This window comes from Geotrypetes seraphini, chromosome 14 (assembly GCF_902459505.1).
Source record: "Geotrypetes seraphini chromosome 14, aGeoSer1.1, whole genome shotgun sequence".
NCBI lineage: Eukaryota > Metazoa > Chordata > Amphibia > Gymnophiona > Dermophiidae > Geotrypetes > Geotrypetes seraphini.
The window spans coordinates 66,491,748-66,513,653 of NC_047097.1; the positions used below are offsets into that span (position 1 = coordinate 66,491,748).

General features: G+C 41.5%; 1 protein-coding gene across 7 annotated transcripts in view; it reads right to left on the bottom strand.

Moving 5' to 3' along the window:
- Window positions 1–21,906, bottom strand: part of AKAP13 (A-kinase anchoring protein 13) — a 281,375-nt gene that overhangs the window by 186,981 nt on the left and 72,488 nt on the right. For 6 of the 7 annotated variants that reach the window (XM_033919577.1, XM_033919575.1, XM_033919574.1 and 3 more), the window contains exon 6: window positions 18,042–18,225. In XM_033919577.1, coding sequence (XP_033775468.1) covers window positions 18,042–18,225 — 184 coding nt within the window. Of the gene's footprint in view, window positions 1–8,561; window positions 8,708–18,041; window positions 18,226–21,906 lie in introns of those variants that run through there. The other variant, XM_033919578.1, reaches the window with a different exon arrangement.

Genomic DNA, 21,906 nt, shown 5'->3' on the forward strand with positions numbered 1-21,906 from the left:
GAGCCCAATAACTGCTCTTTGAGATGCACCTATTCATCAGTAAAAAAGCAGCCACTAAAGCAGCACTTAGGGATCCACATGTTGCCCTCTCGGTTAAAGTCTATGGGCCTTACTGCACCAATACATGGGAAGGGTTAAAGAGCGCAGGGAAAAATGATCCATGATGTGTCTTTAGTAGGTGAGATGAGATGAAGGACTGAAAAGGATAGAAGCACAAAAAGTGCATTTTTTTTCTGCTGAAAGGTTGTTCTAGGGCAGTGGTCGGCAAACCGCGGCTTGAGTGCGGCCTGTGGCTCGTCTAGAGCAGGGGTGCCCAACCTGCTTCCCTTCCCCATAAAGAGGACGCTGAAGCGCAGGGCCAACCGAACTTCGCCACCGAGAGGAAGTTCTGGGCCAGCCAATCGCTGCCTGGCTGGCCATGAACTTCCTCTCCGATATTAGAATTGATGTAGGGTGGCGAAATTTGGTCGGCCCGGCGCTTCAGCATCCTCTTTACAGGGAAGGGAAGCAGGGAGAGCTCAGAACTCAGTGGTGGCCTGTTCCCCAATGGCAGTGATGGCAGCCTATTCAATGCGGTGGCTTGGGGAAGGGCAGGGAGAAAAAGAAAGAAAAGAGGGGGGTAGGGAGACAGAAAGAAAGAATTGAGAAGGGAGACAGACAGAAAGGAAGCATGCAAGGAAAAAGACACACAGACAGAAAGAAAGGGGGCATAGAGAGAGAGAAAGACAGACATACAAAAAGAAAGGGGGCATGAAAAGAAGGAAGGGGGCAGGGTGAGAGAAAGAAAAAGTTGGGGGAGGGAATCAGGTCTGGAGGAAAGGAAGCATACAGGAGGATGAAAAAAGGGAAGAAATATTGGATGTACAGTCAGAAGAATAAAGTGCAACCAGAGACTGATGAAATTACCAGACAACAAAGGTAGGAAAAATGATTTTATTTTCAATTTAGTGATCAAAATGTGTCCATTTTGAGAATTTTTATCTGCTGTCTATATTTTGCATTATGGCCCCCTTTTACTAAACCGCAATAGCATTTTTTAGCGCAGAGAGCCTATGAGCATCGCGAGCAGCGCAGGGCATTCAGCGCAGCTCCCTGCGCTAAAAACCGCTATCGCGGTTTAGTAAAAAGGGAGGGGGTATATTTGTCTATTTTTGTACAGTTGTTACTGAGGTGATATTGCATAAAGTCATCTGCCTTGACCTCTTTGAAAACCCCCGGAATATAAATGATAATTAACATTTTCTCTGCGCACAGTGTGCTTTGTGTTTTTAAAAATTTCATTGTTGGTAGATCATTTTGACTTGGCCACGAAGGTAAGGGGGAGGGAGGGGAGCTGCTGAAAGACATCTAGCAATCCTTGCAGGCTTGACTATGCAGGGAATTATTTTTGTAAAATCATGTTTTGTTAAGTAAATGGCATTATTTAAACTTTAATTTCAAAGAATGAATAGAATGAAAGTGATATAAAATTGCTTGCTTGTTATGTGCGTGCGCTGAAGGAAGTGGAGAGAGAGTGGGCTGAGGACGCTGAAGGGAAATGGGGAAGAGAGAGTGGGGAGAAGACGCTGATTTATAAATTGACAATTGTACAGAATATTGTTTCTTTTTATACTTTAATATAATAAGTTCAGTATAAAATTATTCGAGGCTTGTGTGGATGGGATCAGATGGTTTGCGGGGACAGAGACAAATTTTTTCCCCATGTCTTTCTCTAGGCTCTGCCACAAATCGATTTCGACTACTTGCAGGCGAGCGGGGTGTCAGTCGGGTTGACGTAGCCGTCATAGCACAAGCGGGCGTGGGGTATGGCTCTCAAAAGAAATCTTAATCGTTGTACTGCTGAGCTTTGGCTGTTTTGACTAATGAGTTTTCCTACCACTGTTCTAGGGTAAGGTCCTGATATATGGGTCAAGAAGGTAGGATTTTTAAGTTCAATATGTTTATTAGTATATAAACAGATCGGAGCAACAACAGTAAAAGAATAATAGTAATAGAAGTACATACAAATGTGCCAATGTCTGTCAAATATCAAAACAGTAAAGCAGTCAGCAATAACTCCACAATCAATAGTTGTAAGACACGGAAAATCATCCTACATCCTACTCTTTCTATGAATATTTTTTTAACATTAATCCTACCTTCTTAGGAATGGGTGGCAGAGCTCAATCCTTATGCAGCCATTCCCAGTTGAGCTTGCTCTCTGAGAAAATTCCATGATATATGGGATTTGGTCTCAGACTTTTGTGCATCTTGAGGTCACTCTTGATTTTGGGATACTCATGCCTTTATAATTATTGAACAATGTCCTTATCACCCTATACTTGTGCTATCTGCTATTTTGCATGCTGTTTGCTATACTCCCCCCATTGGCAGTTATGTGGCTGGAGGACTGCCACTCAGCTTAGAGCAGGGATCTCAAAGTCCCTCCTTGAGGGCCGCAATCCAGTCGGGTTTTCAGGATTTCCCCAATGAATATGCATTGAAAGCAGTGCATGCACATAGATCTCATGAATATGGGAGGGAGGGATAGGGATGACATGGCAAGGGTCAAGGGTAAATACCGTGTTTCTCCGAAAACAAGACATTCCCTGAAAATAAGCTCTAGTGCGTATTTTGGAGCACAAATTAATATTAAGACCCTGTCTTATTTTCGGGGAAACACAGTAGTAGCAGTGCAGATTTCTAGAGCAAGATTTTAGTGTTTGAGCCAAGCAATTTAGGTTTTCACTACCCATTTTTTTTCATCGGTATGTTATCTTAAATTAATGGCTGCCCATTGTTGAGACTAGCCATTCTCTTCCTGTCTTAGAGTTAGGCATTCTCTTGGAATCTTGAAGTGTCTCTTTTCTTTTTTTTCTGGTTGCTGAGATGCATGCTTCTTTTGTCACCAGGAAACAGGACATAATCTGCTTCCTTTGCCTCAAAGACAGGAAAACATATGGATGTTTTGCTGTAGAGAAATTCTCTGAATCTGCGTGCAGCTCTACATATCAAGAGAGGGTACAGACTGTTCTCTGTGTGAAATATTAAGCTTAAATGTATGTAATTAAGATGATATGTTTATATTATAATTAAGGTGATAGGTTTATTTTTCAGTTTCCCTTTAAAGTCCTTTCTGGTACTGTTTCTGTACACAATTAACAGTCTAGTACAAACAGTGAAAGTTGGATGTTTTTTCATTTCAGTATTGCTTTTCAAATAGTTAAAAAAAAAAAAATAACACCCACCAAAAAATCTCAAACACCCCCCCCCCCCAAAAAAAAATATTCTGTTGTCTCATTGATGTATTTAAGTGCATGAAAGAGTGAGAGTTGCTTTACCAAAGGATGATTTTCTGAACCTGTGAGCACCCAGCAATCTGAACGATCTAATGGATGGTATGGGTTACTCTTTGTCTATCTAAAGCAGACATGTCAAACTCTAGCTCGCGGGTCCTCTGCCGATTGCTGGTGGAGGTGCAGTGGGCAGGAGCAAGCTTTCCAAACTCCTGCCCCACTGCTAACCGGCTGCGCAATCCAATTTCTTTATCTGAGCTGCACAAGCAGCAGCGCGATTTGGCGAATTTCACGGGAGCCAGTAAGGAAGCCGCTCAGCGCCGAGAAGCAGCGGGTTAAAACCAAGGGCTTGCACTGCGGGGAAGGGCAGGAGAGTCGGGGCAGAGAAGCAGAGCAGAAGGAGATCGGGGCAGAGAGCAGGGTTTTTACACAAGCAACTGGTCCTCAGCAGCCGCTTGTTTTTGGATCGGCCAGCCCAGTCGGTGTGCCTGCATTTGTTTAGTGAATCGCATCCTTCCTACTTTGCATGCGCGGATCGGATCGGAGGATGATTGGCCACGAGGTTAGTGAATCGGGTCGGAGGAAAATCGGGTCGCAAAGTGGTCTGGATGCAATCGGTGTCCTTAGCGGACCTAGCCCCAAGAATCCTATCAATCGGTGACCCACAAGGCTCATCTCCTTTGCCTTTACTGTTCTTATACTCCTATAGCTATAAATAAATAACAGTAAACTTCACAATATTGCAACAGAATATACCAATACACCTTCTGTACCACATTCTCTATAATTACCTTATGACTTCCAACTTGCTTCAAGTTATTATGCAAGCCAACTAATAATCATGCAACTTAAATACAACTTCATAGTGATACAAATATAAGAAATTTAAAATGCATACGAATGTTATGATGCATCCATTTAAATTCAGCTGCCATTTGGTTGATCACATGGCAACTGCTGTGGGAAAATGTGATGGTTTTGCTTCACAGCCAAAGTCCTATCGTTTTATCTCGGTTTGATTTGAGGTTCATTAACCTCACCGTGTATCCTTTGCAAAACAACGTGTCAGAACTGCAGTCCAGTTATATACACTTCTCCCTCCGGATTCGCGGGGGATAGGGGCAGAGCCAAACCGCGAATGGTGAAATACCGCGAATATCTTCTGGTCCGGCTCTGACCCACCCCCGCCTCCCTCCCGCCTTCCCCCCCGGCATCCCGGCCTTACCTGGTGATCTAGCGGACTTTCGGGGCAGGAGCGATCTTCCTATGCTCCTGCCCCGTGCAGATCGCCAATAGGAAATGGCTGCTGTGAGTTCCCGTAGCCTCTCGAGACTACGACGGGAACTCCCAACAGCCATTTCCTATTGGCGATCTACATGGGGCAGGAGCGTAGGAAGTTCGCTCCTGCCCCGAAAGCCCGCTAGACCAGCAGGTAAGGCTGGGACGCCGGAGGGAAGGCTAAACTATGGGTTTTTTTCTTTTTTTCCCCCTCCCCAAAAAATTGCAAACTTGTGAAATTGCGATTGCCGAAACCGCGAATGGGGAGAGGGAAGTGTACACATACACACACCTCTTTTTTAGTCAAATTTTTAACAAACTCTTTGCGGCAAATATGTCATAGCCAATACTCAGTGGATGTGCCTGATTTTACAACAGTTGATCACACCTTATTTATTAAAATTTATAGCCTCCAATAACTAAGCGATTTACAAGAAATAGCACATACATAAAGGTAATCATCATAGACAATACAAGCACACACTAATATAAAATCATATCATCATCGCGTCATCAGTAGAATTATAAACATTGACTTATTCATCTCAAGTAGCCATAAAGACTTGTACAAGAAAAATATGTTTTCAGAGTTTTCTTAAACTGTGAAAAAGAGACACAGGATCATAAATGTCCAGGAAGAACACTTCATAGACAGGGTCCAGCAAGAGAAAAGGTACGATTATTAGTTACAGAGCAGCGTGTCCATTTAAAGTCAACGATCTATTTGACCTACAAAACTGCTTTCTTAAAATACTGAGGTCCAGTTCCATAGACACTTTGAATCATCAGGTATAAAACTTTAAACCGTATTCGGTTGATCACGCCTTTTAGATTCATACACCTTAAATAGTCACTGAGGCATGGAGCATCAGAGCCCCCCCCTCCCAAAAAAAGTAAAAGTGTTACCTCAATTGATCCTTGGCCATTTGGGAGGCGAGAGATGCTGGAAGGTCTGAGAAGCCAAAGATGTTGTTTCTGCGAATATGGGATCCTTACTTACAAACCTTGCATCCTAAGGGCCGTAGGGCGATTTTAAGATGGGTGACTTAGAATATATTGATGTGTTATAGTAAGGTTAAATAGAGAGTACCATTGGGAAGGGGGGATATATGCGCTCCTTATTTTATTTTATTTGATGCATTGTTATTGTATTACGCACCTTGGAAAGCCCTTATACTTTATTTGATGATGTTTGCATCAATAAAAATTGTTTGAACTAAAAAGGAAAGCTGGAATGCAGTATCTAATATAAGGAAGAAAAAAAAAAAAAAAAAAAAGCCACAGAAATGGAAGGACTAGGAATCCAAATAAGCAAAATACTTTGCACATCCAGGTTTTGTGTGTAATTTTGTGTCTTACTATTAAAAGCTTTACATAAAACAAAGAGTGGAATTCTCCAAATCAGACTGATGACCACAACTTATTGTAAAAATGTCCTTCTACTCATCCAAATGTTCAATTCACTTTATTCATCCAATAACTCAAAGACTTGACATGTACATGTTTCGGCCTGCTTCAAGAGTCTACAATATGTGTACAGTACTCCCCAGAAATTTGCGGGGGGTTCCGTTTCAGGAACCCCCGCAAATTAAAAAAAAAAACGCGAATACGGTTTTTAGGCAGGGGAAACAGGAGAGGGCAGCTGGAGAGGCAACAGAAGGCAGCCAGAGCACTGGCGAGTGAAGGAAATCACTTGCAGTATGCTCCGACCGCCTCTTCCTTTACTAAAGTCGGGCCTCACCAATCAGGAGCTGCTTTGACATGCAGCTCCTGATTGGTGAGGCCCGATTCACTCGCCAGCACTCCGGCTGACCTCTCCTGCCTCCCCTGCCCGGTCATTCGCAGTCAGAAAATATCACGGATGACCGGGACCGCGAATTCGCGGGGGAGCACTGTATATACATAAATAGAGTAACATGAAAATTCATCAAATCACAGATAAAAACATGACTATGAATATGCACAAATCCATGCTTATGACACATAAATATGACTAAGCATAGCTTCATACTAACATAACCATAGAACATTTTAAATTTAAAATATTTAACACTTACCTAAAACTGATAATTAAAAATACATAATTCAATACATAAAACAATACTCATAAATCAATACTTAAAAACTTACAATTATAAAAATATATCATACAAAATTTATATCTATATAATAAGAAGTTATGTGAACTATATATATAATGAAAGAGATTTAATTGATGCATAGCCAATTATATTTGATACGAGAGAAAACCTTTTAGTAAAGTGGAAGATAAAGGGTCTATGCCAGGGCTGCCCAAGTCCGGTCCTCGAGATCTACTGGCAGGCCAGGTTTTCAGGATATCCACAATAAACATGCATGAGAGAGATTTGCATACCAAGAAGGCAGTGCAGGCAAATCTCTCTCATGCATATTCTTTGTGGATATCCTGAAAACCTGGCCTGCCACTAGATCTCGAGGACCGGACTTGGGCAGCCCTGGTCTATGCAATAATTGCACTTGATGTCGTAGCACTCTGCCAAGGTCCTTCTTCCAACAGGAAGAGTCCACAACCCTTGGTGGCCCCAAAAGGGCCGATGACTACTGTATTCCATGGGCTGCTCAGTGCATCCTGTTTCTGGGCGTCCTTCCCATTCTGGTTGAACAAGTCAGTTAAAAATCTGATCAACAAAAAAAAAATACTGTATAATTTTAAGATCAGTTTGCATTCGTCCACAAGATAAGCTTCAGTCCCAGATTCTTCCCTTTACCACACAACAACTTATAATTCAGGGGCTGCCCGTAAGTCATATGCAACTGAGGTTTGGGAGAATCCAGTACCTTCGTTGTAGTCTCTTCCCTGGTTTGGGCTCTACCAGCTTTAAAAGTTCTAGAACCCCTCGTAAAACCCCTCGTAAAAGTTCTAGAACCCCTCGTAAAAGTTCTAGAACCCCTCGTAAAACCCCTCGTAAAAGTTCTAGAACCTCTCCTTTCTACGTATTATATATGTCAACCTTGTAACCTGTTCTGAGCTCGTTGGGAGAGACAGGATATAAACGAACTAAAAAAATAAATATGGATTTAAGAACCTGTACGAGCTGCGACACCTGTCGAGAGAACACACTTTTTTTAGTCCCCTAGTTGTGATAATTATTAACTTGAATAACGTTAACTACTCAGACACGAACAAGACACTCCACAAGTAGCTATGTACACACACATTCATACCCCCGACTCCAAAACAGATTGAACAATAGCAAAAAAAAAATGTCTGCGTACAATCACCACATGCACAGACTGAGAAACATAATGTGCAACACCTACCGTGAGGGTGTCTCTCTTGCACACACACGCTCAATGGCCTTGAATAAAAGAATTCCCTTTTCACACACAGGCCACGACTGCAGCTTTGCAAAAAGCTCCCACTGGTCACTTTAATGCTCATCTTTCCCAAGACCCATCCAGCCCCCTTATTTCTTTTCATCAGGATGCAGCAAGATCAGAGCTCCTCTAATATCTGTTAAAGGTTTTTAGCAGCCTCATTGTTGGGGTGTAGGAGCACCAAACGTATCACCTGTCCTCAGAGGGCATGCAATCTAATTTTTGTTTCCGAGACAATGGAGAGTGAAGAGATTTGCCCAAGATTATAGGGAGCAGCAGAGGGATTTGAACCAGGCTTTCCTGATTGTCAGTTCAGTGCGCTAACCACTAGGCTATTCCTCCATTTTAATGCATTCAGGACCTGTAACCTGAATCTGCAGTCTTCCGGTAGTCAGCCAGCAAAACCAAGCATGCAAAACAATCTAAAGAGATCATCTTTGTAACACACTCGGCAAGGACTAGAACGTGGGAGGCAAGAAATTCTCTTGTGAATAAGAGGAAATACACCACCAGCGTTCTTTCAAGTGATACACACTAAATCCTAGTAGTCAGAAGCAAAAACAAAGTACGAGCATATCACTACACCTGAAACAAACCGCTCGGTAAAAACTATCAAAGACAAAGGCAACACTGTTGCAAATGTCGCCTTACCTGCCACGTTCTTCTGCTGTCCGTATTCATGCAACCAACTCACCAGAGGCCTCTGAAAAATGCTCATCTCTAAAACATTTAGGCTGAACAGCTCAACTAAACAGGAGATTCTTGTTTTGCCCTGTACTTTTGCAAGGGTGGGACAGTTTGGTTGCTAGCTTGCAAAACAGCACTCTTGACTGCACCTGACAAACTAATTATGCTCACAAGAGTTCCCATTCCAGTGAGCAAAAGTACAGCCCAGCTCCTCCTCCACACGGAAGGACTTTTTTTTATTTTTTTTAAATGAACCTAGCAACCCCAGGTGCCTTCTAATCTATATTTTAATGAACATAAGACATCAGTGACATTGCTGCATGCAATTGACCTTGAATGTGTGAGCAAACATATTTCTCCTTACACCAATGATGAGATTCTGCACCTTGAAGGCCACAGAGAATACTCATAAACAATTTCCTTTAGCTTGTCCTACAGAACCGCAGCACAGCCACAGGCGGGCCAAGCCCACCCAGTAGCAGTGCATCTTTACGGCGGCTGGTGGGGATCCCAAGCCCCTGCCACCTAAAGACCCCCTTCAGTCCTCCAAAAGCACTCAGCAACCCAGGTCATCATTCTGCACAGCTTTGCAGATCAACTAAATTTCCATAAGAAATATCAGGGAAATATACTGAGAAAAACCAAGGTCAGAAAAAGTTGCTATATAATCAAAACAACTGACCCTAAGAGTATTCTGTCTGAAGAGGGTGATCAAAAAAAACTTTTATAAAAGCTCAGAGATATGGAACTCTGGAGGGAAGGCTGAAAAACCTCCCTGTGTAAATAGTTCACCTTCCAGTCATTGCTACTATATACGTTTTTTGATCACGCTCATAGACTAGGATTTTTTCATAAAATTTGAAGAACTTTACACAATTTCAAAATATGATGGTAGTTTTCCTTTCTTCTTGTGTCAATCATGCGAAAAGTCACTGCATAAATAGATTAGAAAAGCGTTCACTTCGCTTTCAAGAACAAGGTTAAAGGGGTCCCAACGTGGCCCCGTTTCGTTGCCTGCCTCAGAAGACCCGACTAGTGCATGTTTCAAAAACAGTCCTGAGAGCTTGTTCAAAACGATCCTGGTAAGCTTCGTGACAAGCAATCACATCTAAAAGATATAATTCTCCGTGTCAGTTTGTGAGTAACACAAACTGTCAGTACTCACACTGAAACACATAGCGATCTTCCTGGCGGTTGGAAGTTTATTGGACCTTCAGAAGTTACTTTTTCAACCACCCAGCAGCGGTATGTAATATTATTATTTCTTAGCTCTGTGCTAAACATCCCTAGGTTAGTCAAATACATGCTTTGAAGCTATGTGTTTCAGTGTGAGTACTGAACTGTTACTCACAAACTGACACGGAGAATTATATCTTTTAGATGTGATTGCTTGTCACGAAGCTTACCAGGATCGTTTTGAACAAGCTCTCAGAACTGTTTTTGAAACATGCACTAGTCGGGTCTTCTGAGGCAGGCAACGAAACGGGGCCACGTTGGGACCCCTTTAACCTTGTTCTTGAAAGCGAAGTGAACGCTTTTCTAATCTATTTATGCAGTGACTTTTTGCATGATTGACACAAGAAGAAAGGAAAACTACCAACATATTTTGAAATTGTGTAAAGTTCTTCAAATTTTATGAAAAAATCGTAGTCTATGAGCGTGATCAAAAAACGTATATAGTAGCAATGACTGGAAGGTGAACTCTTTACACAGGGAGGTTTTTCAGCCTTCCCTTCAGAGTTCCATATCTCTGAGCTTTTATAAAAGTTTTTTTTTTTGATCACCCTCTTCAGACAGAATACTCTTAGGGTCAGTTGTTTTGATTATACAGCTTTGCAGATCAGCAGAATTGTTGAAATGATGTAGACTGCCGATTGTATTGATGCTTTGAAGAGCAGTACAAAGAGTATCTTGAGATGTTAGAAAACCATTGGGATGATTGTGTTTGTAAAGCCTGCACCTTGGATAAAGTATCAAGTTTATTTAAAATTTATTATACCGCCCACTCAAACCTTCTAGGCAGTGTGCAATAATGCCATAACAATATGCCAATTAAAGTCATACAGTCATTGTGCTTCATCATCTTTTCTGTAGCCTCCTTAATGCGGTCTCCAAAGAGATCATCTTGTATGCATGGGATGTCGGAAAGGTGGTCTTAGACATTGGTGTCTAAATCCAAGATCCTGAGCAAAGCCTGCTTGCGCGTTGCGATAAACACTGAAGGGCGAGAGGTGACATCAAAGGCATCAAATGTGGATCTGATTGTATATTTTCTGCTCCGATGGAAGAAACTGCTCAAAAGCTGGCAGCTTTTAAACCAAAGATTTCAAATAAAATGTCATATAAACGTTGTAATTCAGTCTTCGGACGTCATGTTGATGACGAGTGCTTCCCCCATCTGTCTAATGAAGTTAGTAGAGGATCCAGGCCTAGGTATCATTATTTGTCCAATGGCTGACTCAACGCCCCTCCCCCTTAGACACTATGAAGGGTTGACCCCTCAACTTCCCCATCCCCAGGAGGAGACGAACCAAGACTTGCAACCAGTTCCCTCCATATGGTATTACCCTAATCTACTGGTCAGGCCTGGAATTTAATTTACTAAGCAGTGTGTTCTTTATGCCTAGTGACCATCAAGCAAAGAAAAAAAATAAATGGTCAGTCCTAACTACACAAACTGCATGCACAAATAATTGTTCCCTTCTTTTCTGGAGCTGACTGTGCATGTGTATTGGTTGCATTGCTATTAATTCAAATTACTGTTTATACTGTTGCAAAATTATGGGTGTGCAGGACTGCAAAATTATAATGCCAGCTGCATTCAAACAACAAATATCCATGTCCCCCCAAAAAATTATACTGCTTTTTTTTTTTTCTTACTGTTATAACCTTAGGCAATTATTCCGTCTCTAATACAGTTATGTCATTAGTCCATCATTCAAATACGAAGAATCCCATGTTTGATACAAAAACTGTCCAGTCAATATTCAGAGCAATTTAATCAGGCTAGAGAGGCTCTTGTCTGGTTAAATCACTCTTGCCTGATATGCACATTTATATTTAGTAGCACTTAACCAGGGAGTGTTGCTGAAAATTAGCTCTTTCATGGCATTTTCTGGTTAGGACTGAGATGATTCAGAAATGGAGCAATGGGTGAACCTGAAACTTACCCAAGCACCCAGATGTTCTGCTCTAGAAAACACTTTGGGTAAGTAGGACCACATAAAATGAAGTCCTAACTATGTTGGGTACAGGGAGTGAATATCAGCTGGATCTCATGAGAATCTAAGAGAGAGTGGGAGCCAGAAGGCCTTGAGCATGCCCAGATGCTCAAGTTCCCGCAGCAGCCCAGCAGAGATCAGCAGCAGGCTCTTTCGGCTCCAGTACCGGCACGTCCTGTAGGTTGGTCCGCTCGAGGTAAGGGTTTGGTGGTGGGCCGTGGGGGGGAGAGAAGCCGGTTCCTGGGGGTAGGCTGGGGTGGAAGCGCGCCAGTGGCCTTGGGGGGGGGTCTTTTTGGGATGTGGTAGGGTGGACGCACGCCATGGTCTTGGGGGGGGGGGGGAGGGTCTTTTGGGAATGTGGAACGAATCATCCGAGTTTTCCCTTACTTTTTATGGGGAAACTCACTTTTAATATAGGAGCACTTTGGTTTACGAGAATTGCTTCTGGAATGAATTACGCTCGCAAACCAGGGTTCCACTGTATAATTCAGCCTGCAGTGGTCAGCGTTTTTAAAAATGCAGATTACCGCCATGGGCTGAATATTATCTTAGTTTCCAGTGTTACAGATTTGCATGTGCTCAGATACACTAGGAGAATTGTACTAGGACCGGTGCTATTTAACTTATTTATAAATGATATGGAAATTGGAACGACGAGCGAGGTCATTAAATTTGCAGATGACACTAAACTGTTCCAAGTTGTTAAAATGCATGCAGATTGTGAAAAATTGTAGGCAGACCTTAGGAAGTTAGAAGACTGGGCATCCAAGTGGCAGATGAAATTTAATGTGGACAAATGCAAAGTGATGCACATTGGGAAGAAGAAGAAACTAAGTTATAATTACTAGATGATAACCACGTTGGGGTTAGCACCCAAAGGAAAATATCTGGGTGTCATTGTAGACAATACGATGAAACCTTCCACCCAATGTGCAGCAGCGGCCGAAAAATCAAACAAGATGCTAGGAATTATTTTTTTAAAAAGGGATGGTTAACAATATAACAAAGAATGTTATAATACCTCTGTATCGCTCCACGGTGCGACCTCAACTGGAGAACTCCATTCAATTCTGGTCTCAATTTCAAGAAAGATATAATGGCACTAGAAAAGGTTCAAAGAAGAGCAACTAAGATAACAAAGGGAATTAACTCCTCTCGTATGAGGAAAGACTAAAAAGGTTAGGGCTCTTCAGCTTGGAAAAAAGACAGCCGAAGGGAGATAGGATTGAAATCGACAAAACCTTGAGTGGAGAAGAACGGGTACACGTGGATCGATTTTTCACTCTGTCAAAAATTACAAAGATTAGGGGACACTCGAAGTTACAGGGAAATACTTAAAAAAACCAAGAGGAGGAAATATGTTTTCACTCAGAGAATAGTTAAGCTCTGGAATGCATTGCCAGGGTTGTGGTAAGAATGGTTGGTAAGAATAGTTGGTTTTAAGAATAGTTGGTAAGAATGTAGTAAGAATAGTTGGTTTTAAGAAAGGTTTGGACAATTTCCTGGAGGAAAAGTCCATAATCTGTTATTGAGAAAGACGCGAGGGAAACCACTGCTTACCCTGGATCAGTAGCATGGAATATTGCTACTCTTTGGGTTTTTGCCAGGTACTAGTGACATGGATTAGCCACCATGAGGACGGGCTACTGGGCTTGATGGACAATTGGTCTGACCCAGTAAGACTATTTATGTTTTCTTATTGTTTGGGCTTAAGCAGGATCTGTACAAAGATACAATTTAATCTCTCAGAAATCAATTGCTTTTCTATATTAAATATTAAAACTTCCATAATAAACAGATTTCAGTGAGAAATTGCATCAACACCATGGATTAATATGCAAGGTCATACACTTTTAATCTATGCTTCTTTACTCAATTTCACTTCAAAACAGTACAATGAACAAAACCAGGTCAGTACAGAGAGATCACATTTATAATGTAGATATATATAAGTTCAGCTTCTACCATTATTACCGATGTTGATGTGAGCATGTGGGTGATGTCATCCATGGAGCCCAGTACGGACAGTGATAAGTGGATTGCCACTAAGTTTTTGGAAACTTCACAACTGCTCGTACCTCGCATGCGCGAGTACCCTCCCGCCTGACGTTTGCTCGCGGTACCTCAGTTCCATAAACAAGCTAAGAATCCAACCAGGGAAGGTGGGAGGGATGTGAGAATATCTGCCTGTTGTCCCCGGATAACACCTGTTATGGTAAGTAACTTTATCCTTGGACAAGCAGGCAGCATATTATCACATGTGGAACTCCCTAGGTTACTGAAATGGGCTGGAGGGAGAGTTGGCCATTAAGAAGAAAATAAATTCTGTAATACTGCTTGCCTAAAATTACCACCTCGCCTGGAATAGGATTCTAGACAGTAGTGAGATGTGAATGTGTGAATTGAGGGCCAATCCCTCTCATTCTCAAGACCTTGGTCAAGCTCAAACGCGAATCAGCCACCATGATCCTGATAGCTCCCCGGTAGCCCAGACAACCTTGGTTTTCTCTCCTGCTTCAGCTGCGTTCCAAGGATCCAATTCCTTTACAGATCGTTCCATCTCTGCTCACTCAGAGTCAAGGATATTTTTTACATCCTAATCTGCAGTCTCTGCACCTAACAGCTTGGTACCTTCTCGGTCCGACTTCAGCAGATTTTCTTGATCTCTTTCACTTCCGCTCGCCGACAGAGTGAACTTCAAGCATTAGTTTCTGACCCATCGCACACAGTTTTTCATCATGAAAAGGGGTTCTCAGGGTCCATCCTAAATTCCTTCCAAACGTAGTCATGGAATTTCACCTCAATCAATCCATTGTGCAACCAGGTTTTTTTTTCCCAAAGCCTTATTCTCATCCTGGAGAAACAGCTCTACACACTTTGGACTGTAAGCGTGCCTTGGCTTACTACACACAAAGGACTAAGCCACCGAGGACTGCACCTCAACTATTCATCTCTCTTGATCCTAACAGATTGGGCCGACCTGTAACCAGGGGAAGACATGAGATCCCCATCTGTGAAGAGTTGATGCTGAGCACTTTGTGAAAGATCTTGTATTTGAAATGGTGAGTTCCTACACAGAAGTGAAGATATGTCCTGTGAGCAGGTAGGCTTGAGATGTGTGTGCATGTGTCTTTTGAGGTCTATAGCAGTGGTTCTTAAACTGTTTTGGAGGTCCCCCAGTCAGTCGGGTTTGCAATATATCCCTAATGAATATGCATAAGGCAGATTTGCCTGCCTGTCATTTCTATTTTACTTTGTAGAAATTCTACCATTTCTCTTCCACTCTCTCCTCTAATAGTTCATTATAGAAAGACCGCATTGCACCCAGATTAGAGATAGTATCTGCCTTTATTACTGTGTCCTTATCACAAGTCGGTGATAGGGTGAGCAGATTTCACAGGATTTTGAAAAGAGCTGTGGTCTTCAGGCTTCTACCATATGTCCAGGAGCTGGGCTGAAACATTCACCTCATTTCACAAAGGTCACCCAAGCAGACGTTAAACCAGTGGCTTAGGAGTCAAAAGGCTCTGTAAGGCAGTGGCCATTCTGGAATGTAAACGATAGTGATGGCAAAGGCGAGAAACTGTTAATGACAACGCTACACAGATTTCATGTCTTCTGGAAAATCAAAGTATAAAATAAAGCCTAAATTGACAGAACTGCATGCTTTGCATCAGAAAACCTAATAATTGCTAATAGAAAAGGTGCAAAACATGGGACAAACTGTGACTTGAGCCAGGTGTAAAGTCCACAGTTTTTATCTTCATTGCCAAGTCATTTCTGCAACAATTTCAGTGTAACATGACCTTTTCTTAGAGCATAATACTGAAAACCAAGGGCTTAACTTAAATCACTCAATCTTATGATCATGGTATACAATCAAGACATTTCCAAATAGAACCAACCACTATTAAGAGTAATATTTATAACTGTTTAGACCTCAGCAGTGTAGCCCGGGGAATGGCGTTTTCAAAAGTTCACCGGGTAGCAATATACACTACCATCTTCATCGGTCTTCAAACTCTTAATTTGTCAACTTTCACTTAGCTTCAACTTGTAAATTTTCACTTAATTTATATATCACCAACATTCAAGTTAAGTAAATATTAATATTAATGAGAGTGATATATATATATATAAATTTAATGACTTACTAAAGTATCTTTGCCTACAGAAACAAAAAATAGGGAGAGCACCCTCAGTACGCCCTCATCTGCATGTTGGAGTTTCCTGAATTCGTCGGACCTGCCCGGATCGGGCCCGATCAGGCAGGTTAGTGAATCCTGGCCAAAGATAGAAAGGTTGTTAATTGATATGGCTCAAAGAACACATATGCAAGTGTTTTGATAGTATACAGTACACTTGCATGGGCGTCTTAAGAAAAATGTAGCCCCCAACGCAATGACTCATGGTTTTGAAAGAAGAAATTCTCTCCTCCGCTTCTGGGTTTCCTTCGACAGATCTGGATACATTTGGATTTTACAGCCCCAAAACTTTTTATGTTGATTCTTAAAAGAAAAGTCTCAGGATCCATGACTCGTCTGAAAGAGCCACAGCTACTATCAGTGTTGCTGGGGGTCGCCAAGTCCTGGCCCGATACATCCAGTAAATTTGATATATTCATTGATTCTTGAGGAATTATTTGTTGATTATCCACACAATTTTTTTTTATTTTGATGATGATGATGAAAGTTATTTTGAAACTGGAGTGAGAACATCTTTACCGACACTGATGCCACCCAAAATTACCAACTCCAACGCCCTGAATGGAAATGCAGAAGATACAGTGACCCAGTGACATAAGGGTCTGCATTCTTGAAGTTTCTTCTATGCTGTGTGCAGCAAACAGTACACTCCATAGGCATGATTTTTTTTTTTTTTTTTAACAGAAAATAAAAAAAGGAAGGCAATGATGATCACCACAGAAACACAGAATTGAAAACCTCTCAAATGGATGAGCTGTCTTTTGGCAGAGTGGAAAGAACGAAACAGAAGAGGTGAGGAGATGGGCTGCCTGTGCTCAGAACTTTTACAACTATCGAGAGAGAGGGCTCGTTTTATCCCAGTGACGTATGATGACATCACCCACATGTGACCTTGACTCATCATGCTTGTTGACAGAATTTGTTTATGTAGTTTTGGGGTTTTTTTTTTTTTTTAAAACAATTTTCTATGCCGAGTAGGAATCTGAAAGTTTGTATCCTCACACACCGAAAGCTCAAACTAAACAGGGGAAGAGAGCCTCCAAATTATGAAATCCATTTCAAATTCTTCAAAAACTAAAGCCACTTACATAAAAAAATTTTATTTCTATATGCAGAATAAATTTGAAGCTATCAGAATTTCCTTAGAGGACACCACCAGAAAAACATAACCATGGAAGCACAATTAGCAATGTATTATATAAGGTTATTTCTAACATTCGTTGCTCGAGATAAGAACACTGAATTCAATATTTATATATTGTTTTAGCCCGTTACGTTAACAGGTGCTAGAATAGATGTGTAAATTTTTAGCACAATGGGGCGCTGAGGCCTTTCTTTCTTTGCTTCCTGCTCCCCCTGTCCAGCAGCAGCCCTTCTCCCTTCCTTTACCTCCTCCCTGTCCAGCAGCACCCCTTCTCTACTCCCCCTGTCCAGCAGTAGCCCTTCTCCCTTCCTTTACCTCCTCCCTGTCCAGCAGCACCCCTTCTCTGCTCCCCCTGTCCAGCAGTAGCCCTTCTCCCTTACTTTTACCTCCCCCCTGTCCAGTAGTGCCCCTTCTCCCTTTCCTGTTCCCCCTGTCCAGCATCCGCTAGCCTGGGCAGCCTCGGGGCTTTTGCTAGGCTGGCCCGTCTCGCATTATCGAAGTGGGTCAGCCTAGCAAATGCCCCACAGCTGCTTGATGAAACAGCGGCTGCTGCCGCTGCTAATCTGGGGGTGAGAAGAAGAAGCATCCCAGCAGTGTAGTCAGAAAGCAGGAGGTCAGCCGGCATCGGAGATTGGAGCAGGAAATCAGCTGAGGCAGGCACTGCACGGACGCACGCAGTTTTAAGTGCACATGTGTGGCTAGGGTTGTATTATTATAGATATATCTATCTTTCTAAAGCAGGGGAGCACAAGAAATAACAGATACAATAAATCTTCAAGTTGCCTATTTCAGTTATGAATGCATGAGCAAACACAATTCCTCACATCTATTAAATGAAGACAAACAAGCATTTTAGAAGGAAGAAAATCCTTACTCGGTAAGAAGCTGATGTAGGTGCTGAAATCCTCTCTCTAGGGCCAGGCTCACAGGTGTAGCCCCTTCATTATTCTCTACGCTAAGGCTTGCTCTTCCACCTGGCTGCTGTAAAAGAAACCACGCCAGTCGCAATAGGCCCAGCCTTGCTGCAAAGTGCATCAGCGTTTCCCGGGGGATGCCCTCTGGAGAACAAAAACAGGAACAAGCAGTCTGCAGGTTAAGATACATGAAACCAACCCATCTTCACTTACTGAATACCAGGCGATCCGGCCAAATCACTCACTAAACACAGTGATTATGACAAGATTAGCTACGGTCAAGAGATCAGAATACCCTGTTAAAAATCAGACTTTGGCCCAGCTGAAAAAAAATGCACTGCTCTCTCTATAGAAAAAGGAAGCTCGTGAGGAACTTTTTGTGCATGTTATATCACAACGGTGATTATAAAAAAAAGTCCATCAACAAGAAAAAAGTGTATTAGCACCAGAGAGAGGAAAAAAAAGACAGACTTATTGTCTTAATGAAGCACCTTTAGATTTCATAAAACAGCACAACTTAAATTTTTACTGATTATGTATTTCAATGCCCAAGCAGTTTCTTTTCACAAAAAAGAATTCCTGAAAAACATTCAGTGCTGACAATTCCTATTGGACTGACAACTCTTTTTACAAGCATTCTGTTTATGCGACCAAACCTGGCTACTGCACAGAAAGCTTACTTTCTTCCATTCTCACTTCTGCAGAACAGCCCAGAGACTTCACTAAATATATTCAGTCATGTTTAGTTCAATTTTTTCAGTTTAATACAAGTTCAAGACACAAGACACATGAGTTAAAACCTTTCTGTTTAAAGATGCATTTGCAAACTAATTAAATTTTATTTTATAGTGTTATTTTAGTGAATTATTTTGCTTTTTCTTGTCTTCCAACTTCCTTTTGTATTTTCCCTGTATGTTCTTTCTTTACTATAAAAAATGTATTTCATCCCCTCATACCTTTTGTTTATATTATAATTAATTAAGTATATGTAATGTTTTTGTAATGTAATGTAATGTTTTGTTTCCTTAAGATTGTATATTTTGCTGTACATCGCTTAGAAATCCGATTAAGCGATTCAACAAGCCAACTAATAAACTTGAAACTTGAAACTTGAAACTTGAAACTTGACCAGTGATGCTGACATAATTGTGACATTATTCATCTATAGCAGTGTTTCTCAACCTGCGGTACACGTACCCCAGGGGGTACGCGGGCCGCCTGTTGAGGGTACGCGGGCTGGCCACCGCCGTCTCCCTGCCTGTCCCCCTGCTGAAGCCACCGTCGCTGCTTCCTCCCTGCCCCACCACCGAAGCCGACCCTGCCACACCCCCCCTAATAGGAACGGGTAAGGAGCGTGCAGCGACTGTACACGGCCAACCTACAAGCCTTCCCCCGGGGTCAATTCTGATGTCGAAGAGAAGGTTCCGGGCCCCGCCGATCCTGAACTGACGTCGGGTGTGGGGGGGAAATAAGTATACGAATTGCAACTTCATCACTTTGAAAAGCTAAGTCTGAATTTATTATGAGCAAATAAAGAGTATTTCTCATTAAGCACTTTTATTGGGAAGTTATTTTTCACACATCAATAAAACCTGTGCAATGATTGGGACAAGAGACGTTTAAAAGTGAGCTGTATGCTCTCTCAATGGTCTCATTTACTTGTTCACTGGTGGTTAGTTTGGTGCATGCTTTATGTTTTTGTTTTACTGATCCAGGGCAAGCAGTGGCTTCCCCCATGTCTTCCTCAGCAACAGGCTATAGACTTTTCCTCCAGGAAATTGTTCAAACCTTTTCTTAAAACCAGCTACGCTATCCACTCTTACCATAAACCTCTGGCAATGTGTTCCAGAGTTTCTTTTAAAAAGGTAGTATGCTGAGAATAACAAAACCTAGTCTACTTCATTGGTATTTATAACACAAATCTAGCAACCAGTAAAAGTCATAGCAAAGTCATTACCTAAGTGCCAAGATCATTTTTAGCTTTTTTATTAGAGCGCTATTCTTATGAGATACAAAACAGACGAGTCCTTTTTAAAACTACAAACTTAAGGTTGATGGAATGAAAAACGGTTTTGTTTGCTTGCTTTTTCTTAAACCAAAAGGAATTTGTGGATCTTGAAATACTGTAAGAAATTTCAGGATATTTGGAACCCATTAACAAAACACTATAATGAATGAATATCATTTTTCCCCTTAAATATGCACGTCCAAAGTGGGGGAAGGGGGGTGGGAGGGTATTTTGGCTTTCTTATGAGTGCAAATAATGTGGGGTTATTATATGTTTTCTTATGTTTGAAGAATGTTATTGAATATGGGGGAGGGAGGTTATATGGGACCTGAATTAGATTTTAATAGATTATTAAGCATTGTATTTAAGTATAAAATGAGGTTATATGCTGTTGCACTTATTGTGATAAAATCTTTGATTAAATTAGATGAACAAGTTCCCAGAGAAATGGGCCCGAACTCCAGAAGGGACATCAAGCAGGCTGGCTCCACAGGTACTCAATGAGATTGGTCTGGGAGCAGCAGTCCACCTGTAGGGTCATGAAATGGTTAACTGTTGTTTGAAATACTGCTCTGGCCTACATAGCTGGAAATAGTGTACAATCTGCTGATATCATCTGCCTGAAATGTATGTCCCTGCCTTACCACATTGTAAGCTAAATAGATAAGAGTTTGAGCCATGATGTACCCTGCCCTCCTAAACATGTAACATTTAGAATTGCAAGGCTTAGATAAGCAGATAAATGAACTAGCTCCCTGTAGGACTATAAGTTGTACCCCTGAACCTATCGCAAGTGCTGGCTTAGGACCAATAATAATTGTAGAAAAGTTATAGAAATAACAAATGAGAAGTTGTAGTTTTTGCATATATTAGTTTTCATATGTTTAGTGAAAAGACATAAAATTCCGTGCATTTCCTGTTTCTGACACTCTTGTAAGCAGGCTGCTCACTGCACAAGAGTCCGGCATGCTGTAATTAAAACTCTTGTACTTTCTTCACGACTCTGACTTTGTGTGTCCAAATGACCTTTCACACCCACATGGGACTGTGCCCTTTCCATGGCTGAGTAAGCCCAAGAAGGGGGACCTCTGAGCACCAAAGTCACACAGAAAGGTTGAAAACAGACAGCAAAAATACCTGAAAATAATACAACGAAGCAGAGCAGATCAGAATATACCTCAATTCGCTTGCAGAAGGAAAAACTTAAAAGGGAGCTGTTCTCTACTGCAGAACAAGAGGCGTTCAAGATCTTAAATGTGATACCCTTCTGCAGTTTCATAGGAAGTAGGAATCAACAGCTAAAGATCAGACTCCTGTATACAGTATATGTAATAGAACATGATTAAATCACCATCACTTCTATGTTTTATACCTTTGCTGTAGCATCACAGTTGTAAACATCCATCATCTCTAATTCTACAAACCTCAAATGTGTCCCTCCAATATTTCTACTGTAAATATAGTACGCTATTTAAACAGCTTCAGTACTTATATGGAAAACATTCATCTACTTCTAATCTCAGGTAACAAATACTTCTAATAAGATTAGCTAAACACTGAAGTATGTGAAAGCAGAACACCTTTGCGCTTGGATAATGGGGAGTTAACACAAGAATGTAGAAACTATCCTTGCAACAAAGCAAGAACAGTGAGAAAGCAGCTCGTACTAATCCTTTCAAAACTTCATTGCATTAGACAGCTGGATTTTGCCTCTTGTTTATAAGGCTAAGGTAGGGATGTGTCTACATAACTCATAGGCCTGAAGAGGAAGGAAGAAATCATGCTTGTGACGGCATGCATAAGTCAAAAGGAGTCAG